General features: G+C 43.6%; 1 protein-coding gene across 5 annotated transcripts in view; it reads left to right on the top strand.

Moving 5' to 3' along the window:
* Nucleotides 1–23010, top strand: part of LOC106581027 (BCAS3 microtubule associated cell migration factor) — a 339535-nt gene that overhangs the window by 21043 nt on the left and 295482 nt on the right. For all 5 annotated transcript variants that reach the window (XM_014162693.3, XM_045703733.2, XM_045703732.2 and 2 more), the window contains exons 8-12: nucleotides 9018–9125; nucleotides 9255–9331; nucleotides 14425–14501; nucleotides 15136–15219; nucleotides 20637–20801. In XM_014162693.3, the coding sequence (XP_014018168.2) occupies nucleotides 9018–9125; nucleotides 9255–9331; nucleotides 14425–14501; nucleotides 15136–15219; nucleotides 20637–20801 (511 nt within the window). The remainder of the gene's footprint in view (nucleotides 1–9017; nucleotides 9126–9254; nucleotides 9332–14424; nucleotides 14502–15135; nucleotides 15220–20636; nucleotides 20802–23010) is intronic.

The raw sequence follows: 23010 nt of genomic DNA, 5'->3' as shown, positions 1-23010 counted from the left end.
AACATCAGTATACTGTACCTCATTTGGGATTTGAACTAGGTACCCTCTAGTTACCAATACATTCTCTTCACCAAGAAGCTGTATTTGTGAATGTGAGCGAGAAATGGACAACAGGGATGCTATGCTATTTAGCACACCGTCTCCTCCCTCATAATGTGTCCCAAATGTTACCCTATTACTTGTATAGTACACTACTTTTGACCTGAGCCCTGTTGGCCCTTGTCAAAAGTAGTGCACGACATGGGGAATATGGTGCCATTTGGGATTCAGCCATCTTGTCCTCCTGTCATGGATTCTTGTCTTCCTTCCCCTCCCGACTGTTCCTCTGAGACAGTCTAGTCCAGGTGCAGCTAACTGCTGCTTAGATCTGTGCTCTGTCTGTCCTCTGTGTGTTCTGTGCAGACTGGGACACTCATAACTTGAGGTCTCCAAGGATAGGAAGACCCTAGCCTTTGAAGTGAAGCCTTTTGAAGAGTTTTAAAGCAGTTTTCCATATATTTTCTTTTTTAAGATGCTACAGGACGGGTAGCCCATCTTTATCTGTGTTGTAACTGACAAGGGTTTATTCAAAGAGTAGTTGTTCATTTTTGTGTTGATAATGCAGTGATATTTTTATTTCATAGTAATATCTTTAGTTGTATTCAATTCTCATCTGACACTTGACAGTAAAGAACAACTCCATGTGTTATCACAAAGTGGACTCCTTGGTAGTGTTCTTAACAATTTTGGACAGATACACAATATGTTGCCTCAGGGTGTATTGGACAACGAAGAATGTTGGTGTAAAGCGTACAGGTTGAATTACCTATGGTTTTAAAGTATTTTCTGTTTGTTCATAATGCTCTTTCTGGCTGACCTGTCGTGTTGTTGAATCTTCCTCGTAGGTAGTCTGCTATGAGTACGTTGTTTGAACTTTAATATGATATGCTACGATATTTAGAGCATTTGACTATAGGCTATTTGACACAACTGTGCTTTTAGCTGTCAAAGCTGAAGTATAGGTGTGAATGCACACTTGATGAGATGCTGATGCTGTTTCCACTTTAACTCTGACAGAAAATTGGCAAATAGTGAACTGACAAGAAGTGCATTAAATACATGGCATGTGTTTTCGATGATAAATATTCATGTCCACTCCACTGCTGTCAGTCATGGTGAGGAGGTTGAACTTCTGTCCATCTTGGCACCTAATCTTTATTATTAGGCTCCCTTTTGTTATTGTTATTCTAAGCTGACAAATGGAGTTGTTTTAAGAAGGTCATACCATGGATCATTTGACTATGATTTTGAGTTTTAGAACCGCTTTAGGTATATAAAAATATATATTTTTGAGGAAATATTGAATTTGGCCTTTACCACTATTGCCCATAGAAACACATTTAATAACATATTAATAAAGGGCAAAAAAGACAGTCAAAAATTCAATCATAAGGAATAAGGTTTTGAAGGGTCTGTCCTATATCTAGGAGATAGAAGAAAGCTCAGGAATTATTTTACTCCTTGTCTTTAACACAAAACTACCTCCATAATTCCATTAATTTGTATGGGTTACCTGTAGACAAGTCCTGTGACACTTCTGGGGGTCGTAGAGCAAAACGGAGAACACCATCCAGTTCGCAAGAGTCTCCCCTTTCTATAGGATGGTAATATTAGTTTTTTAGGCCAAACCGTTTGGATGCAACAAAGGGCAAAATAGGTGGATGCGGTGGATTGAGACGCAGCCCATGCAAAAAAACAGACGGATTGTGATGCAGATTTTTTTTATGTTACTTAGATTGACGCACTGGTACGTCAATAAACTCTAGCGGTTTACCAAGGGATTTTTGCAAGCGCTCACTCTCACACACATTGGAGGAGCAATGTGTTTCCAATATCCTTGTTGGTGGTGTACGGTACTGAATGAGGAGGAAATGCATTTCTGGCAGTGCTGCAGACATGGAGCTGTGGTTGAACTTTTTACCCTAATTATTTTCCCGCTAATGCCCGCGGCGTGCCGGAATCACAGACCCCCCCCCCCCGTGCTGCCTCTGATGTGGTCAGCGTTTGTTGTGTGTTGAGGGTTGGGTTCTACGGGGGAGTGAGAAAGAGGGAGAGTGGGTTGTGGGGGTGAGAGAGGGGGAGAAGGAAATTTTGGGAATAATGTGACAGAATTTGTCTCTTTTCTTCCAGTACCACCCACCTCACTTGATGTCTATGAAAATAAAGTAATTGTTTTCATGTGCGTGTGTGTAGAAATAACTGTTATAAATTTATGACTCAGCCTCACCAGTCTGATCTCAGTCCAAAGATTAGTTTTACCAATTTGTCCAGGCTTTATTTGTAACATGTTTCTCAACACCACTGTGAGATCAGTTCCAATAGGCTCTTCTGTTAAAGAAAAAAAAAAACATTGCCTCTTCTTTGTATGATTTTTCTTTCCCCCAAAAAATCTTATCACTGACAGGTGTCAGTTTTGGTAAGCATTTAAACTCTTCAACTCCAAGGATTTTTACCTATATGGTTCACCAGTAGTGCGTGCACATCAAACAATTTCCCAGATGCAAGATATACAGTACCAGTCAAACGTTTGGACACATACTCATTCAAAGGTTTTTCTTTATTTTTACTATTTTCTACATTGTAGAATAATAGTGAAGAAATAAAAACTATGAAATAACACATATGGAATCATGTAGTAACCAAAAAAGTGTTAAATCAAAATATATTTTATAGCCACTCTTTGACTTGATGACAGCTTTGCACACTCTTGTCATTCTCTCAACCAGCTTCATGAGGAAAGCACAGAAAAAAAATGTATGAAATGTATGCATTCACTACTGTAAGTCGCTATGGATAAGAGCGTCTGCTAAATGACTAAAATGTAAAAAAATGTAAAAATGAATGCTTTTCCAACAGTCTTGAATGAGTTCCCACATATATGCTGAGCACTTGTTAGATGATTTCCCTTCATTCTGCGGTCCAATTAATCCCAAACCATCTCAATTGGGTTGAGGTCGGGTGATTGTGGAGGACAGGTCATCTGATGCAGCACTCCATCACTCTCCTTCCTGGTCAAATAGCCCTTACACAGCCTGGAGGTGTGTTGGGTCATTTACCTGTTGAAAAACAAATTATAGTCCCACTAAGCGCAAACCAGATGGGATGGCGTATTGCTGCAGAATGCTGTGGTAGCCATGCTGGTTAAGTGTGCCTTGAATTCTAAATAAATCACTGACAGTGTCACCAGCAAAGCACCCACACACCATCATGTCTCCTCCTCCATGCTTCACGGTGGGAATCACACATGCGGAGATCATCCGTTCACCTACTCTGCGTCTCACAAAGACACGGCAGTTGGAACCAAAAATCTCTTATTTTTATTGATTCCCTTTAGTAGTGGTTTCTTTGCAGCAATTTGACCATGAAGGCCTGATTCACGCAGTTTCCTCTGAACAGTTGATGTTGAGATGTGTCTTTTACTCTGTGAAGCATTTATTTGGGCTGCAATCTGAGGTGCATTAACTCTAATGAACTTAACCTCTGCAGCAGAGGTATTTCTGGGTCTTCCTTTCCTGTGGCAGTCCTCATAAGAGCCAGTTTAGTCATAGCGCTTGATGATTTTTGCAACTGCACTTGAAGAAACTTTCAAAGTTCTTGCCATATGGACTTGGTCTTTTACCAAATAGGGCTATCTTCTGTATACCACCCCTACCTTGTCACAACACAACTGATTGGCTCAAATGTATTAAGAAGGAAAGAAATTCTACAAATTAACTTTTAGCAAGGCACACCTGTTCATTGACATACATTCCAGGTGACTAACTTGTGAAGCTGGTTGAGAGAATGCCAAGAGTGTGCAAAGCTGTCATCAAGGCAAAGGGTGGCTACTTTGAAGAATCTGAAATCAAAAATATATTTTGATTTGTTTAACACTTTTTTGGGGGGGGGTTACTACATGATTCCATTTCTGTTATAGTACTGTAGAAATGAAGTAAATCGAAATACTCTAGTCTTGGTCACTGTTGTTTAATATGCACCCATAGGCCTATAGTTTATTGCTCTGAAATCCATTGGTTAATATCTAGGCGGTCTGTGGACCCGGTGGCATCCCTGGTCTCTGGGCAGTCTGTCCCTGTCCCCTCAGCCTCTCAGCCCTTCCAGCTGAGACTGCAGGGACCAGACCCAGGCTGTATTTGTTTTGCGTTTCCACAGCGTGTAATTGTCTGTTCGTATTCAGGGAGCTCGTAAAGGGCTCAGCTCTGAGCTGCAGTCCGAAACGTGGTGACGTCCCCCTCCTTGTAAATTTAATTTATTTGCTTGCTTTTTAATTCCCCTTTAAGGTTTCCCCAGTTCTCCTGCTCTCTACCCCACTGCAGCCCGCCACATGAAGTGTGCAGTTTTTTTTATCTATCAGTTCTGCTCCGGTTCATAAAAATGTACGAATTAATAACCTTCCCGGTTCCCATCGACCAGAAGCCAGACGTTCCCTCCCGGAGAAGAAGTGCAAGCCCATCTAAGGAATAGGATGCCATTTAGGATGTACACGTCTATTTTACTGGCTTGCCCAGTGGCCGTTTTGAGGGGGAGATGGAGAGCCACACCTGCTACATCCATCTGACTGCTTTACAGCCTACTACCCAGTTATTATCAGAGTCATTTAGGATTACTGTTATGTGGGGAAACCCTTCATGTTAGAAGCGTTGTGAAGTCGACATGGGCTAAGACCAACCGTTTCCACTCAAGCAGGCGTAGACTCTCCTCCAGAGGTCATGGCTGTTGCCTCATCAGTGGGTGTGTGTGTGTGTTGCTCTATTTCTGTGTGTGTGTTGCTCTATTTCCATGTGTGTGACTATGTATGCAAGTGCTTTAAGACACTCTCAACGTTTTTATGATTTTACAATCTCATCTCTCTGTCTCTCTCTCCCAACCGCTTCAATCTCCTTCCCTCTCTCTTTGCATCAATTCAGACCCAAAAGGCAATCCCAGTAAATAGACACGTTGATCTCATAGCCATAATAACAGTCCTATTACTGAGGCGGAGGAGGGCGCTCAATGTCACCTTAACATGTTACTGGACTGACATCTAGCCCTGATCAATGATGATTTAGCCTGGTTTTCAACCCACGCCTCCGCGGCACCAGTACCAGGAAATCACATTACAGCTGACCCTGCCCTGGCTCCATTAGAACGCCGCCATTTGTTAAAATACTGCCCAGGCCGAAACAATTAAACTGGGGGCCATTTTCATTTTGTAATAGAGGGACGGGCGTGCTATCATCATTGTCCCCATGAGTGAATCAATCCGGGCACCTGATATTTCGTAAAAAGCATTTGGATTAGATTGATCTGACCCCGGTGATAACGTTGAAATCGATGGAGGAGCTGCCAGAAAACAAGTTAGGAGAAGTTATCTCTCTATTAATCTCATTGCCTGTACTCAGATTGGTAATGCTTCCTTGCTGTGCCAGAGAGTATCATAATATGCCTTGATCTCCTAGTGTAAGTCCTGCAGCAGATCAGTATTCGGTACGGCTGCTATGGACAACTCTGTCACCTCCTTTGTCTTCCCCATTGTCTCTTACAGGAAATGAGGGGGGAATGCACACACTTTGTCATGCACACAGAACGTCAGACAATCCCACTGGCACACACACCAGACACCCACAGACAGACGTACGTGCGCACACAAACATGCAATGTCAGGCATGCATGCATACACAAGCATGTATGTATGCGCAGACACAACGCTTTAGGTCTCTGGCTGGGCTGAGAGATCTGAGGGCTCCCGTGGCGCCGGCGCTGCTGCTGAATGTCCAGCCACTGGCTTGGGAAAGTTTCCTCGACAGCTAGCCAGCGAGAGTGAGAGTGTGTGTTGGGTGTTGCCGCTGGCTGTGTCAGTGGGTATGTGGAGCCGCGTTCATGTCTGCGGCGTCTGTCCCGGCTCTGTGGAGTGGTGCTGCTTACACGCACACACTCATCTTGATCAAGGGGTAAGCGTCCGTTTAGGGAGTGGACAGCCGTAGCGGCCATGGTAGTATATGGGGAATAGGGTGTCATTTGAGACGCAGACGATTTTCCCGCGAGACGGTTACTCTCGGCATGATTCACATCTATTGAAATCTTATTGATGATGTTAGGTATTTTGAGACGGGGCAGTAGGGTGTGTTAGAAGCTCATAGTGTGGTTTCTGGACAAGACCTACAGGTAACTGCCAAAATGAAGGACACGCCAACATAGTGTCTTAATAGGGCGTTGGGCCACCACGAGCCACCAGAACAACTTCAATGTGCTTTTGTCTGGAACTCTATTGGAGGGATGTGACACCATTATTCCAATAAATTGGTGTTTTGTTCAAGGTGGTGGAAAATGCTGTCTCAGGCGCTCCAGAATCTCCCGCAAGTGTTCAATTGGTGACTGAGACACATTCTTTAAACCCCCTATGCTCCTTTGAGACCCCTCTTTCAAAGTCACTCATCTCTTCTAGTCATTAGTGCTGAGCGATTAACCGGAATTGAGTTTTTTTAAACAACGAATTGACAAATGGCGGGCAGTTATTTAAATTCCATTTCGATAGTTTTTTTTTCCTGTGAGCTCAGTGTGCACATTGCACAGTTTCTTTTTTAGATAAATCAGATCCAGCCTGAACTGTGTGATGTAGTAGGGAGTTGGTTTCCAGCATGCCAAAATTCGACGTAGTTTAGCAGCTAAACCTGGTAATATGCTACAATGACCATAATCCATTGTGCATCTACTTGTCCAGTTTCTTTTACGTCTGCTACGGAAGAGAGAAGAATGTGTGATCATGAGATGATATAGACAGCAGCTGTTGCTTCGCAAGGTATCTCTACCTGAAAATACATGATCTAAATGATTTGATGTTATTCAGCAAACATAAAAGTATGCCTTGTTTACTTTGAAGTAAATGGTGATTTTGTCAGACAGCATGGAGATGATGACTTGGAATGAAATAATAGTCATCAAATAAAACGAATGTAATATACACTACTGAAATATTTTATTACACTAAAGTAATGTGAATAAATTAAGATTATAAGTGATGATCTGTAATTGGCAGTCACTACCATCATGGGACTTTTAATAATTGTTTTATTCTGTGTTACAGCATTCAACGCATATAATGCATAGTGCATTTAATGTAAAAAAAATATAATCGAAACCAAAGTTGACTAATCGCTCAGTACGACTAGTCATGGTAGCCAAAATAATGGACAACTGGGCATTTTTATACATGACCCTAAACATGATGGAATGTTAATTGCTTAATTAACACAGGAACCACACCTGTGTGGAAGCATCTGCTTTGAATATACTTGGCATCCCTCATTTACTCAAGTGTTTCCTTTATTTTGGCAGTTACCTGCATGTCTCCCCTTATGTCTGCAACAGGACTAAATGAGTGTTTTTGTGTTTTTGTACCACCCAGTCCCCAGGCAGACATGGAGCCAGAAACTAATACTGCTTGGCATTTGCTGTAGCGACAACACTCAATATAGCCAGTCTACACACGGCTAACACGAACCAACAGCAGTTAAACAAGGGCCATGTCTACTGACTAAGAGAGCGGAAAAGGAGGAGAGAGCGGGAGAGATGAAACCCTTGAGAGAAAGAGGAATAAGAGTGAAAGAGAGGGAACAAGATCGAGAAGCGAGAGAGAACAAGAAAAGGAGGGAGAGGAAAAAAAGAAAGTAGTGCAGGCAGACTGGCTTCTCTATCATCGGCTCCATTCTAAGATTCCCTCATTGGAAGAATTATGGCAAATGAAACCCCCTCCGGTTCTCCATGGCTGCGACTCAGGGCTATCGAGTAGCACATGGAGGAGAGGGGCTGCAGCTTTTTACCATTCATCTCTCCCCAAAGTGTTTCCATGTTCCCGGTGCTTTGCGGCCAGTTTAAGATGTCTTGGCTGCTTTGTGATGGCCTGATGTGTGCATATTTTGAAATGGGGTAATTTTCTCAACGGTTCGGCCACAGTATTTCATCCACTGTTTGCATCTGTCAGAGAGAGGCCTGAATGGAAGGAGCAGATCTTTTCCACCATAAAGAAGAGAAAGTAGCTGCCGGTTGGTTGGTCGGTCGGTCAGTTGGTTTCAGTGATTAGGAACGCAGATGGACATTACAACCTTATTGACGCGTTGAGCCCAGTGGAGTGGAAGAACTGCTACAGGATTGGGATCGGACTTTCGTATTCACTTTGTTGTGTTCGTAGGCTGACACAAAAAGAAGCTCTCTTAGATTTCTGGGGATTTTAGGGTCATCTCCTCTGAAATTGTACACAGTGACAGTGAACTTTGTATCGTAAATACTTTACAGACTTACATTTTTATAGGAAGAGATTAAAAAAAATATATACAACAGAGTAAAAAGCTGAATGCAAACAACCCCAATGGCTCTAGAAACAGAACCAACACACGAATGTGGCACCATGGTCTCTGCCAGTGGGGAGAGATCAAGAGAAGGGAGAGCGAGCGAGACCGAGGAGACGGACAGACCGATAGAGGGAGAGAGAACAGTTGATGAGGATTTATGTCTATGTTCCAATGCCAGCAGCCACTGGCTGGTGTTGGCCTCCCTCCCTAGGAGGCCTCATGTAAATGTGTGTTACATGACAAACCATTTCCCTGTAACCCCTCTCCTCCTCTCTGCCTCCCCTCCCTGGGGTTCCAGCCCGCCACAGGCCTCCTCTCCACTGCGCCTTCTAAATGTTGATTCAGTGGTCGCCAGTGGTTTGGGCTCTCAATGGCGTTTGATCTTCACTTACAGCTGTTAAACACTGTCTCTGATTACCCTGGTGTGTGTGTGTGTGTGTGTGTGTGTGTGTGTGTGTGTGTGTGTGTGTGTGTGTGTGTGTGTGTGTGTGTGTGTGTGTGTGTGTGTGTGTCGGTCCATGTGTGATTTAAGTATTTGACTAATGACTCATGATGACTCAGAAGTCCAAGCATCTGTATGACCTCGAAAATATCTGTCTGTTTTCTACTGAATGTTTCAAATAAGGGATGTGTTTGTGTTTCTATCCCTAGGACCAGCCCCCCATACTGCTGTGTGGACCTGTACTCTCTGAGGACAGGGGAGATGGTCAAGTCCATCCAGTTCAAGACGCCCATCTACGACCTGCACTGCAATAGGGAGTACGTGCAGCATAATCACTTTTCGTATTCATATAATCAGTGCATTCATATCAATATGTTGCAGTATTATGTTATATGAAAATCACATCCTATTTGTAATTTTCCTGATTTTTTTTGTTGTTGTTGTAGGATTCTAGTTGTCGCCCTGCAGGAGAAGATTGCTGCATTCGACAGCTGTACCTTCACCAAAAAGTTCTTTGTTACAAGTAAGGAGCTGGGACTGTGTGTGTATCCTAAATCACACTCTATTCCCTACATAGTGCACTGCTTTTGAACAGAGTGCTATGGTCCCTGGTCAAAGGTAGAGCACTATGTAGGGGATAGGGTGCCATTTAGGATGCTGTCTGTGAATTTGGCCACTTTGGTTGATAAGGCTTTGATGTATGTGTTCATGTTGAACCAGATGACACACTCATGGACGTTTGTTTTCCTTGTGGCTTTGATCAATAAAATCCCCCCTGATTATACTTCACACGTTGTTCTTATCACCATGCACATATATATATATATATATATATATATATATACAGACAGACCAGTGTATACAGAGATTAGTACTCACAGATGCATCTTCTCTTCAGTGAAATCAATGGACATATCATCTTGGAACAGATGCTCAGTCTCTCCTGTGTCTCTCTGTACATATGTGAAAACACCAAAGTGATATAGCTACCCACTAACTGTTATATAGCCAGTAGCACCAACACACAGAGCCAGAACCAGCCCAGTCACGTAACACATCAGCATTTTCCACACAAATATCCTACCACCAAAAAGACAAGCAAGTCTGTCATGCTGGCATCACCCAGCCCAAACAACCAACTAACTAAACACAGATACTGGCAGCGTTTACCCCGCAATACACTAACCACCATGCCCCCTCAAGGAGCACCACGTTTAGAACAAGTCTTTGAAACCGGTCTAAACGGATTTCACTGAAACATCATGGTAGAGCAGGCAGAAGCCCCTCTGGTAGTTTAACACATCTCAACATCACTGACAGTATGTTTATAGCATGTTTACAAATCCTGATTGTAACCTCGACAACATACAGCTACACTTTTTTTATAGATTTTTTTATTTCACCTTTATTTAACCAGGTAGGGCAGTTGAGAACAAGTTCTCATTTGCAACTGCGACCTGGCCAAGATGAAGCCAAAGCAGTGCGACAAAAACAACAAGATAGAGTTACACATAAACAAACGTACAGTCAATAACACAATAGAAAAGTATATATACAGTGTGTGCATATGTAGTAAGATTAGGGAGGTAAGGGAATAAATAGGCCATAGTGGCAAAATAATTACAATTTAACAATTAAACTCCGGAGGGATAGATGTGCAGAAGATGAATGTGCAAGTAGAGATACTGGGTGCAAAGGAGAAAATAAATAAATAACAATATGGGGATGAGGTAGTTGGATGGGCTATTTACAGATGGGCTGTCTACACGTGCAGTGATTGGTAAGCTGCTCTGACAGCTGATGCTTAAAGTTAGAGAGGGAGATATAAGTCTCCAACTTCAGTGATTTTTGCAGTTCGTTCCAGTCATTGGCAGCAGAGAACTGGAAGGAAAGGTGGCCAAAGGAGGAGTTGGCTTTGGGTGACCAGTGAAATATACCTGCTGGAGCGTGTGCTACGGGTGGGTGTTGCTATGGTGACCAGTGAGCTGAGATAAGACGGGCTTTACCTAGCAGAGACTTGTAAATGACCTGGAGCCAGTGGGTTTTGCGACGAATATGAAGCGAGGGCCAGCCAACGAGAGCATACAGGTCACAGTGGTGGGTAGTATATGGGGCTTTGGTGACAAAACAGATAGCACTGTGCTAGGCTACATCCATCGCCGAAGTCAGGAATCGGTAGGATAGTCAGCGCAGGATGACGTGAACAGTATATGTAACAAGGCCATTGCTGCCTGCAGATAGTTAACTAACTGCTGTTAGGAGAATAGGGTCTTAATGCGTTGTCTGCCTGCCTTTCCTAGCCATGCCGGGCCATGGGACAATGAGTTTAGTCAATCACTGTTAATCGTGAAATGGAGACGCGTTTCTCTTTGGGGAGGATGAGGAGCAACACAGGCGTCCTGTAATGTGTGTGTTTTTAGTTGTTCTTGTCTTTATAGTGGTGTGGAGTGGGGATGAGGTTAGTTAGGTCTGTGTGTGGATGTGATTTTGGGGTTGGCGATTTCCCTTTTTCTCGATCAAATGTTTTATTTTCTCTTCATCTTTCCTTTTTTTGGCCCTTTGCTTTTTCTCTTTCCTCTGTTCCCCTCAGCCTTTTCCCCTCTCACTTACTCTCCGTCTTTATTTTCTCTTCATATCCTTTCCTCTTCTCCCCCTTCCTCTCCTCTTTCTTTTCATGTCTTTTCTCTCTTCCAATATCTCGTCTCATCCTCTCTTCTCCCTCTCCTCTGTTCCTTTTTCTCTCTCTTTTCCTCTCTCCTCTCCACACAGGATGTGTCAGACACATGTTATCTCACTGCCTGGGCTGAGTGGGTCGTTCTCCCCCAGCCTTGGAGAGCCAACAAAAGGCTGTAGCATTGTGGCTTACCTCAAGTCCTATTCACCCCACGCCTCCCAGCCTTGACTCTTCTGAACACTAAATTACTGTCTGACTCCATCTCATCTGCACCCTGAGCACTACATTACTGTCAGCCAAACCCCTCTCCCTGCGCCTCCATGCACTCACATGACCTCATATTGGTGTGTGTGTGTGTGTGTGTGTACTGCTATGTACGTTTGTGGGGGTATGTGTTTGTATATCTGTGTGTATGTGTGTGCACAAACAAGCGTATTTGTCCCCGTTACTCTCTGCGTGCATTTATGGCAGGTTCCATCGTGACTCCTTCTCTGTTTACAGACATGTTTGGGAGTAGTGGTGAATCCTGATGGTGGATGTGCTCAAATACCTTGAGTGTTTTGGAACTAATATATTGGTCTATCAAGCCAGACAAGCTTAATCAAGCACAGATAACGTTTTTGAAATCATTTCAAATAGTATTTGAACCCAGGTCTGGTGCTGTCTGGCCATTGACTCCAGTGTGTGTGTGCTTGTATTTAGTTAATTATTACTCATGTCTACTGTGAGATGACTGTTTACATCAACATCTGTGTGAGTGGGTGGACACATTTGTTCCATTATACAGTGTATTCAGACACGTTGACTTTTTCCACATTTTGTTACATTACAGCCTTATTCTAAAATTGATTCAAAAATAAAAAATAATCCACTCAATCTACACACAATACCCCATATTGACAAAGCAAAAACAGGTTTTTAGACATTTTTGCTAAAACTGAAATATCACATTTACATAAGTATTCAGACCCTTTACTCAGTACTTTGTTGAAGTACCTTTGGCAGCGATTACAGCCTTGAGTCTTCTTGGTATGATGTTACAAGTTTGGCACACCTGTATTTAGAGAGTTTCTTCCATTCTTCTCTGCAGATCCTCAAGCTCTGTCAGGTTGGATGGGAAGCGTTGCTGCAGAGCTATTTTCAGGTCTCTCCAGAGATGTTAGATCGAGTTCAAGTCCAAGCTCTGGCTGGGCCACTCAAGGACATTCAGGAACTTGTCCCGAAGCCACTCCTGCATTGGCTTGGGTGTGTGCTTAGGGTCATTGTCCTGTTGGAAGGTGAACCTTCACCCCAGTCTGAGGTCCTGAGCGCTCTGGAGCAGCTTTTCATCAAGGATCTCTCTGTACTTTGCTCCGTTCATCTTTCCCTCGATCCTGACTAGTCTCTCAGTCCCTGCCGCTGAAAAACATCCCCACAGCATGATACTGCCACCACCATGCTTCACCGTAGGGATGGTGCCAGTTTTCCTCCAGATGTGACGCTTGGCACTCAGGCCAAAGAGTTCAATCTTGGTTTCATCAGACCAGAGAATCTTGCTTCTCATGGTCTGAGAGTCCTTTAGGTGCCCTTTGGCAAACTCCAAGTGAGCTGACATGTGCCTTTTTTACTGAGGAGTGGCTTCCATCTGGATACTCTACCATAAAGGCCTGCTTGGTAGAGTGCTGCAGAGACTGTTGGCCTTCTGGAAGGTTCTCTCATCTCCACAGAGGAACTCTAGAGGTCTGTCAGAGTGACCCTCAGGTTTTTGGTCACCTCCCTGACCAAGGCCCTTCTCCCCCGATTGCTCAGTTTGGCCGGGCGGCCAACTCTAGGAGGAGTCTTGGTGGTTCCAAACTTTTTCCATTTAAGAATGATGGAGGCCAGTGTGTTCTTGGGGACCTTCAATGTTGCCGACATTTTTTAGTACCCTTTCCTAGATCTGTGCCTCGACACAATCCTGTCTCGGAGCTCTACGGACAATTCCTTTGACCTCATGTTTTTGCACTGACATGCACTGTCAACTGTGGGACCTTATATAGACAGGTGTGTGCCTTTCCAAATCATGTCCAATCAATTGAATTTACCACAGGTGGACTCCAATCAAGTTTTAGAAACATCTCAAGGATGATCAATGGAAACAGGATGCACCTGAACTTAATTTCGAGTCTCATAGCCAAGGGTCTGAATACTTATGTAAATAAGCTGTTTCTGTCATTTTTAATACAGTTGCAAACATTTCTAAAACCTTGTTTTTGCTTTGTCATTATGGGGTATTGTATGTAGATTGAGGATTTAAAAATATATATCTATTTTAGAATAAGGCTGTAACGTAACAAAATGTGGAAGAAGTCAAGGGGTCTGAATACTTTCCGAAGGCGCTGTATACTGATAGCTTGATGCGCTTGTGAATTTATGGGCTGTTTGTCCTCATCTTCTGTATGTGTGTTGACGTCCATTTGTATTTATGCTGAGCTTTTGAGTGTGTGTGTTTCTTTTTACTTAGAGCCACATTATGACCTAATGCGTTCTGTGGCACACAATAAAGTGGGGACGGCTCCTGTCTAGATTGACTGGCAGACACACTGATCCCTATGGGGACTACTAAAGCACACACACAGTGATCCACTTTCCCCTCTCAAACACATTAGGGCTTTAAGAGAAACCGAGACACACTCGGAGGAGAGGAACTCTGACTAGCAAAAAGCGAATATCTACAGCAGCATTATCAGCATTCACTGTTTCTGCAACTTCTAAAAGGGAACATGTTGACGTTAGGTAATCCTAGGGCATTCCATTTGAGATACGCAGTCATGATTTTACGCCTTGATTGGTGTATATCAAATGGTGTGACTGTGTTGTGTCAGCCTCAATTGTGTATCCAATTTTTCCCCATGGCTGAAGGGTATGGAAAAAGTACGGAGTTCACCTTCAATAACTGTATGTTTCCTCCCATGTGTTTTCAGGCTGCTTTCCATGTCCGGGCCCCAACCTAAACCCCATAGCACTGGGAGGACGCTGGCTAGCCTACGCTGAGAATAAGGTAGGACACAGGCACACACACACACCCATCCGTCACAGATGTACTTATCACAACAGCATATTTACAGTCCTCCAAAAAGCATTTTTTATTTGAGCTCTTTAATCTCTCAGTACAACTCATTCCAAGAAGATACCACTAGAAATGATAACATCTGAAAACCAACAGATGTAGGTTTTGTTAGGTCTATTTAATAGGATTTTGGTATTTTTCAAAAGCAAGTCCACTCTACGCAATAAGTTTAATGGATAATTGTGTCTGGTAGTTTTCTGATTACACTCGGCCACTCAAGCAGTTGACAGATGGGTCAGTGACTACTTGTTACTATGGCTTTGGGCAGTAGACCGAGTAATGTTGGGAAACGTATAAGCTACTCTGTTCGTGAAGTATAGAGTAGGTCTGGGATGGATGGCTGGATCCAAGGAAATGGACAATGGGATAGAGGAGTGTTTTTAATGTGCTTCTCCTCCATATTCTGTTTCTGGTTGGCCTCAGGTGCAGGAGGACGATGGTTATGTATTTCTTATCTATGTTTTCCTCTCTCTCTCTCTCTCTCTCTCTCTCTCGCTCTGTCTCTCTCTTTCTGTGTCTCTCTCCCTCCATCTGTGTGTGTGTGTCTCTCTCTCTCTCCCTCCAGTTGATCCGGTGTCACCAGTCTCGAGGCGGTGCCTGTGGGGACAATGCCCAGTCTTACACAGCAACAGTCATCAGCGCTGCTAAAGTAAGTCAAACACACACACTCTCTCAAACACACCTCCCCCCACCTCAGTGGTTGTAATAAAATCATTTACATCTTTACATTTCTGAGAAGTGATATAGGATCCACCCTGGCTTTCCCCTGTGAGTCAGACACCATTCTGAGAATCTATATCATAACCCAGACACAGGCCTTGAGAGTCAATGAGCATCTTAACTAATTTCTATGGTCCCTGTATGTGTCTGTAGGGGGTTCCATCCTGTACTGTACTGCAATATGGGACACAGCCCCTGTAATACTCCTCTCAGCTGGAGAGCACCGCCAGGCTACACGAACTGCTAAGCCATTTGATACCAAACTGAATTTATACCCCTCTGCTCTGTTGATGTAGCGGCTAAGCTATCCCACGCTACTAGCCTAGCACAGCAATTTCCTCATATGGTTCCAGCCTCCTGTCTTTTCCAAGCCTGCAAAGGGGAACCCTAATTGATTTATGAAGCCCCCTCGGGTCAGAGTTATTCCCATGGTCACTCCCTCCCTCTCTCCTAAATGAGCGCTAACGCTAGCGTGATAGCAGTCCTATTAGCCGCTAATGGCGGCATACAGTGGCTTGAGAAAGTATTCACCCCCTTGGCATTTTTCCTATTTTGTTGCCTTACAACCTGGAATTAAAATGGATTTTTGGGGGGTTTGTATCATTTGATTTACACAACATGCCTACCACTTTGAAGATGCAAAATATGTTTTATTGTGAAACAAACAAGAAATAGGACAAAAAAAACTACTTGAGCGTGCATAACTATTCACCCCCCCCAAAAGTCAATACTTTGTAGAGGCACCTTTTGCAGCAACTACAGCTGCAAGTCTCTTGGGGTATGTTTCTATAAGCTTGGCTCATCTAGCCACTGGGATTTTTCCCATTCTTCAAGGCAAAACTTCTCCAGCTCCTTCAAGTTGGATGGGTTCTGCTTGTGTACAGCAATCTTTAAGTCATACCACAGATTCTCAATTGGATTGAGGTCTGGGCTTTGACTAGGCCATTCAAAGACATTTAAATGTATCCCCTTAAACCACTCAAGTGTTGCTTTAGCAGTATGCTTAGGTTCATTGTCCTGCTGGAAGGTGAACCTCCGTTCCTGTCTCAAATCTCTGGAAAACTGAAACAAGTTTCCCTCAAGAATTTCCCTGTATTTAGCGCCATCCATCATTCCTTCAATTCTGACCAGTTTCTCAGTCCCTGCCGATGGAAAACATCCCCACAGCATGATGCTGCCACCACCATGCTTCACTGTAGGGATGGTGTTCTCGAGGGTGATGAGAGGTGTTGGGTTTGCGCCAGACATAGCGTTTTCCTTGATGGCCAAAAAGCTCAATTTTAGTCTCATCTGACCAGAGTACATTCTTCCATATGTTTGGGGAGTCTCAAATCAAATCAAAGTTTATTTGTCACGTGCGCCGAATACAACAGTGAAATGCTTACAGGCTCTAACCAATAGTGCAAAAAAGGTATTAGGTGAACTATAGTTAAGTAAAGAAATAAAAACAACAGTAAAAAGACAAACAGTAGCGAGGCTATATACAGTAGCGAGGCTACATACAGACACTGGTTAGTCAGGCTGATTGAGGTAGTATGTACATGTAGATAAGGTTAAAGTGACTATGCATAAATGATGAACAGAGAGTACCAGTAGCGTAAAAGAGGGGTTGGCGGGTATGCAGATAGCCCGGTTAGCCAATGTGCGGGAGCACTGGCAGGTCGGGCCAATTGAGCTAGTATGTACAGTCGTGGCCAAACGTTTTGAGAATGACACAAATATTAATTTTCACAAAGTCTGCCATCTCAGTTTGTATGAGGGCAATTTGCATATACTCCAGAATGTTATGAAGAGTGATCAGATTAATTGCAATTAATTGCAAAGTCCCTCTTTGCCAGGGAAATTAACTGAATCCCCAAAAAACATTTCTACTGCATTTCAGCCCTGCCACAAAAGGACCAGCTGACATCATGTCAGTGATTCTCTCGTTAACACAGGTGTGAGTGTTGACAAGGACAAGGCTGGAGATCACTCTGTCATGCTGATTGAGTTCAAATAACAGACTGGAAGCTTCAAAAGGAGGCTGGTCTTTAGAATCATTGTTATTCCTCTGTCAGCCATGGTTACCTACAAGGAAACACGTGCCGTCATCATTGCTTTGCACAAAAAGGGCTTCACAGGCAAGGATATTGCTGCCAGTAAGATTGCACCTAAATCAACCATTTATCGGATCTTCAAGAACTTCAAGGAGAGCGGTTCAATTGTTGTGAAGAAGGCTTCAGGGCGCCCAAGAAAGTCCTGCAAGCACCAGGACCGTCTCCTAAAGTTGATTCAGCTGCGGGATCGGGGCACCACCAGTACAGAGCTTGCTCAGGAATGGCAGCAGGCAGGTGTGAGTGCATCTGCACGCACAGTAAGGCGAAGAATTTTGGAGGATGGCCTGGTGTCAAGAAGGGCAGCAAAGAAGCCACTTCTCTCCAGGAAAAACATCAGGGACAGACTGATATTCTGCAAAAGGTACAGGGATTGGACTGCTGAGGACTGGGGTAAAGTCATTTTCTCTGATGAATCCCCTTTCCGATTGTTTGGGGCATCCGGAAAAAATCTGGTCCAGAGAAGACAAGGTGAGCGCTACCATCAGTCCTGTGTCATGCCAACAGTAAAGCATCCTGAGACCATTCATGTGTGGGGTTGCTTCTCAGCCAAGGGAGTGGGCTCACTCACAATTTTGCCTAAGAACACAGCCATGAATAAAGAATGGTACCAACACATCCTCCGAGAGCAACTTCTCCCAGCCATCCAGGAACAGTTTGGTGACGAACAATGCCTTTTCCAGCATGATGGAACACCTTCCATAAGGCAAAAGTGATAACTAAGTGGCTCGGGGAACAAAACATCGATATTTTGGGTCCATGGCCAGGAAACTCCCCAGACCTTAATCCCATTGAGAACTTGTGGTCAATCCTCAAGAGGCGGGTGGAAAAACAAAAACCCACAAATTCTGACAAACTCCAAGCATTGATTATGCAAGAATGGGCTGCCATCAGTCAGGATGTGGTCCAGAAGTTAATTTACAGCATGCCAGGGCGGATTGCAGAGGTCTTGAAAAAGAAGGGTCAACACTGCAAATATTGACTCTGCATCAACTTCATGTAATTGTCAATAAAAGCCTTTGACACTTATCAAATGCTTGTAATTATATGTCAGTATTCCATTGTAACATCTGACAAAAATATCTAGAGACAATGAAGCAGCAAACTTTGTGGAAATTAATATTTGTGTCATTCTCAAAAGTTTTGGCCATGACTGTACATATGTACATGAATGTATAGTTAAAGTGACTATGATTAACAGAGAGTAGCAGTAGCGTAAAACAATGCGTTTTGGCGTCCCACATGCCTTTCGGTGAACACCAAACATGTTGCTTATTTCTTTCTGGCCACTCTTCCGTAAAGCCCAGCTCTGTGGTGTGTACGGCTTAAAGTGGTCCTATGGAGAGATGGTCCTATGGAGATATACTCCATTCTCCGCTGTGGAGCTTTGCAGTTCCTTCAGGGTTATCTTTGATCTCTTTGTTGCCTCTGATTAATGCCCTCTTTGCCTGTTCTGTGGGGTTTGGTGGGCAGCCATCTCTTGGCAGGTTTGTTGTGGTGCCATTTTTCAATAATGGATTTAATGGTGCTCCGTGGGGTGTTTTTAAAGTTTCTGATATTTTTATATAACCCAACCCTGATCTGTACTTCTCCACAACTTTGTCCCTGACCTGTTTGGAGAGCTCCTTGGTCTTCATGGTACCGCTTGCTTGGTGGTGCCCCTTTCTTAGTGGTGTTGCAGACTCTGGGGCCTTTCAGAACAGGTGTGTGTATATATATATATATATATATATATATATATACTGAGATCATGTGACACTTAGATTGCATACAGGTGGACTTTATTTATGTAACTAATTATGTGACTTCTGAAGGTAATTGTTTGCACCAGATCTTATTTAGGGGCTTCATAGCAAAGGGGGTGAATACATATGCACGCACCACTTTTCCTTTTTAATTTATATTTTGAAACAAGTAATTTTTTTTGTGTACGTCCATCACATGAAATCCAAATAAAAAGCCTTTTTACATTACAGGTTGTAATGCAACAAAATAGGAAAAATGCCAAGGGGGGTGAATACTTTTTGCAAGGCACTGTTCATAAAATAGAGCAGCAGCAGCAGCGCTGAAGTGTTAGCCTGGCTAGCGGAGGGAGGGGGAATTGAGGTCCCGGTCTGCAGCCGCCGTTTAGAACTATATATTACCATCTCAATTTTTTCACCCCTGCCCCCCTCCTCCGGTGTACAACACCACACTCCGACTGAGTGAGTGCTGCTGTCCAGAGACTTAGAAGGCGAGAGGGGGTGTGGAAGGAGCGCTAAGGGGGAGTTTTTGGGGAGTATTTCCTAGCATTTTATTGGAAATAATATTTTGTAACAGCGCATAATTCCAGCTGTATTGTTCCTCATACTAATCACTGGAATGTAAACATAAAGCAAACTTGCTCATTGTCTGACTGTGTGATGCTCTGCATCAGTGTGGAGGCTCCTCCATGTCCTCTCCGGGCCTAGCCAGGGTGTCTGACTCAAACACCTCTGTGGCCTGGGTCAGGCCAGGCTCAAGGAAATGGATAGACTCCACTTAAGCAGCACTATCTCACCGCTACACTTTCCTGAGCTAATGGAGTCCGTATACTGTGTGTGTGTCAGCGCAAAGGGGCCCCGGAGAACTTAATCAGGTATTCAGGCCAGGCAGCACTGTCAATACCGTGTGGCGCCTCTCGTTTGTTGGGTCTATGCATCACACACTCACCCACCCACACACACACTCCCTCACTTGGCGACTCCACCTAGCCCACTAACAGACTGGTGTGTGTAAATTGCTCAGAGCCCCATCAATAATGAAACAGTGTGTTTGGCTCCTAATTGATCAACACTAATGTGTTTTCTAATCACTGCAGTGTGACGTTTTAGTGCTAATCCAAACAGGAGCCATTGATCTGTGTAGGGCTGAGAGGGGGGAGTCTGGGGAGGAGAGACTGGTGGCAGACACTCGGCTCCTGCTGTTTCAGCACTCCACATCATCAGCAGCAGCTGATAGCATTGAGTAGATAGCCAGTCTCTCTCTCACAGACACACATGCACACACGCTTATAGGCATGCGTAGACACAGTCGTTCTATATTGATCAACACTTCTCTCCCAGATCCCCTTAGTCAAACAGACATACTGGTGTCTTTATTGGAAGTGTCTAGTTGGTTTATGATGATGAGCCCAATCTGATGTTTGTTTCCTGCTTTTCTCCACCTCCCCCCTCTCTCCCCTCTATATATGCGCTGCTCTCCTTCCCCCTGTCGTTCTGGTTTGACCCTAAAGACTGGTCTCACCATGGTGGGGAAGGTGGTGACCCAGCTAGCTGGTACTCTACCCACTGGCGCCCCAGACGAGGAGGGTGCTACCCCCCACAGCACCACCCGCCGAAGCCCCCATGCCCCCGGAGTAATCACCGTCATAGACACACACAACGTCGGAGAGGGACAGGTATGTGTAGACCCTGGCTCTCCAACCGGGTTAAATCCCCTTCTGATGTAATGGTAAGAAAATATACATGTTCTGCAACCAGAAATGGAAGAAGAAGAAGGAATACTGCAAAAAAATGTTTTCACACAATGTGGAGATAAAAAGATGATGTTGAAGAGGTACATGTATTACTGTGTCTTACCATTTGTGTTATGCACCATGGCTCTGAAGTAATGTTGAAAAAGTGTACAAAGCGAAACATACATCTTGGTTGGTTTTTGTGTATGTAGTAATTTGTTTTGGGGTTGTTTGAACAATAATTCTCACCTGATAATAATGTGTCATCACTACCTTTTATAAACCGTCCCAACCTACTGTATCTCAGACTGCCACTGGCTGCTAGATACATCATGGGAATGTGTCTCTTCCTGCTTTTGGCACAGGTCCCAAGTGAAGACCAGGCTATAGGGGGTAGATCAGCTTTAATATTGCAGCTCTTACTCATTCAAGGGTTTTTCTTCGAGTCCTGACCTCAACCTGATTTGAGATGCTGTGTGGCATGACCTTGAGAGCAGTTCACACCAGACATCCCAAGAATATTGCTGAACTGAAACAGTTTTGTAAAGAGGAATGGTCCAAAATTCCTCCTGACCGTTGTGCAGGTCTGATCCGCAACAACAGAAAACGTTTGGTTGAGGTTATTGCTGCCAAAAGAGGGTCAACCAGTTAAATACAAGGGTTCACATACTTTTCCAACCCTGCACTGTTACTGTTTACACGGTGTGTTCAATAAAGACATGAAAACATATCATTGTTTGTGTGTTATTAGTTTACGCAGACTGTGTTTGTCTATTGTTGTGACCTAGATGAAGATCAGATCAAATTGTATGACCAATTTATGCAGAAATCCAGGTATTTCCAAAGGGTTTACATACTTTTTCTTCTTCTGTAGTTGCGGATCAGACCTGCACAACGGTCAGGAGGAATTTTGGATCATTCCTCTTTACAAAACTGTTTCAGTTCATCAATATTCTTGGGATGTCTGGTGTGAACTGTTCTCTTGAGGTCAGGCCACAGCATCTCAATCGGGTTGAGGTCAGGATTCTGACTGGGCAACTCCAGAAGTTGTATTTTCTATTGTTGAAGCCATTCTGTTGATTTACTTCTGGGTTTTGGGTCATTGTCCTGTTGCATCACCTAACTTTTGTTGAGCTTCAATTGGCGGACAGATGGCCTAACATTCTCCTGCAAAATGTCTTGATAAACTTGGAAATTAATTTTAGTCGATGATAGCAAACTGTCCAGGCCCTGAGGCAGAAAAGCAGCCCCAAACCATGATGCTCCCTCCACCATATTTTACAGTTGGGATGAGGTTTTGATGTTGGTGTGCTGTGCCTTTTTTCTCCACACATAGTGTTGTGTGTTCCTTCCAAACAACTCAACTGTAATTTCATCTGTCCACAGAATATTTTGCCAGTAGCGCTGTGGAACATCCAGGTGCACTTTAGCAAACTTCACACGTGCAGAAATTGTTTTTGTTGAACAGCAGTGGCTTCTTCCGTGGTGTCCTCCCATGAACACCATTCTTGTTTAGTGTTTTACGTATCGTAGACTCGTCAACGGAGATGTTAGCGTGTTCCAGAGATTTCTGTAAGTCTTTAGCTGACACTCTAGGATTCTTCTTAAACTCATTGAGCATTCTGCGCTGCGCTCTTGCAGTCATCTTTGCAGGACGGCCACTCCTAGGGAGAGTAGCAGCAGTGCTGAACTTTCTCCATTTATACACAATTTGTCTTACTGTGGACTGATGAACATCAAGGCTTTTAGAGATACTTTTGTAACCCTTTCCAGCTTTATGCAAGTCAACAATTCTTAGTCTCAGGTCTTCTGAGATCTATTTTGTTTGAGGCATGGTTCACATCAGGCAATGCTTCTTGTGAATAGCAAACTCAAATTGTGTTTTTTCGGGCGAGGCAGCTCCAACCAACATATCTCATCTCATTGATTCGACTCCAGGTTAGTTGACTCCTGACTCCAATTAGCTTTTGGAGAAGTCATTAGCCTAGGGGTTCACATACTTTTTTTCAACCTACACTGTGAATGTTTAAATGATGTATTCAATATAGACAAGAAAAATACAATAATTTGTGTGTTATTAGTTAAAGCACACTATGTTTGTCTGTTGTTGTGACTTAGATGAAGATCAGATCAAATTTGATTACCAATTTAT

Source organism: Salmo salar, chromosome 20 (genome assembly GCF_965601325.2).
Source record: "Salmo salar chromosome 20, fSalSal1, whole genome shotgun sequence".
In the NCBI taxonomy this organism is placed as follows: domain Eukaryota; kingdom Metazoa; phylum Chordata; class Actinopteri; order Salmoniformes; family Salmonidae; genus Salmo; species Salmo salar.
Note: the sequence above shows the minus strand (reverse complement) of the source record. Positions and strands in the feature narration are given on the sequence as shown.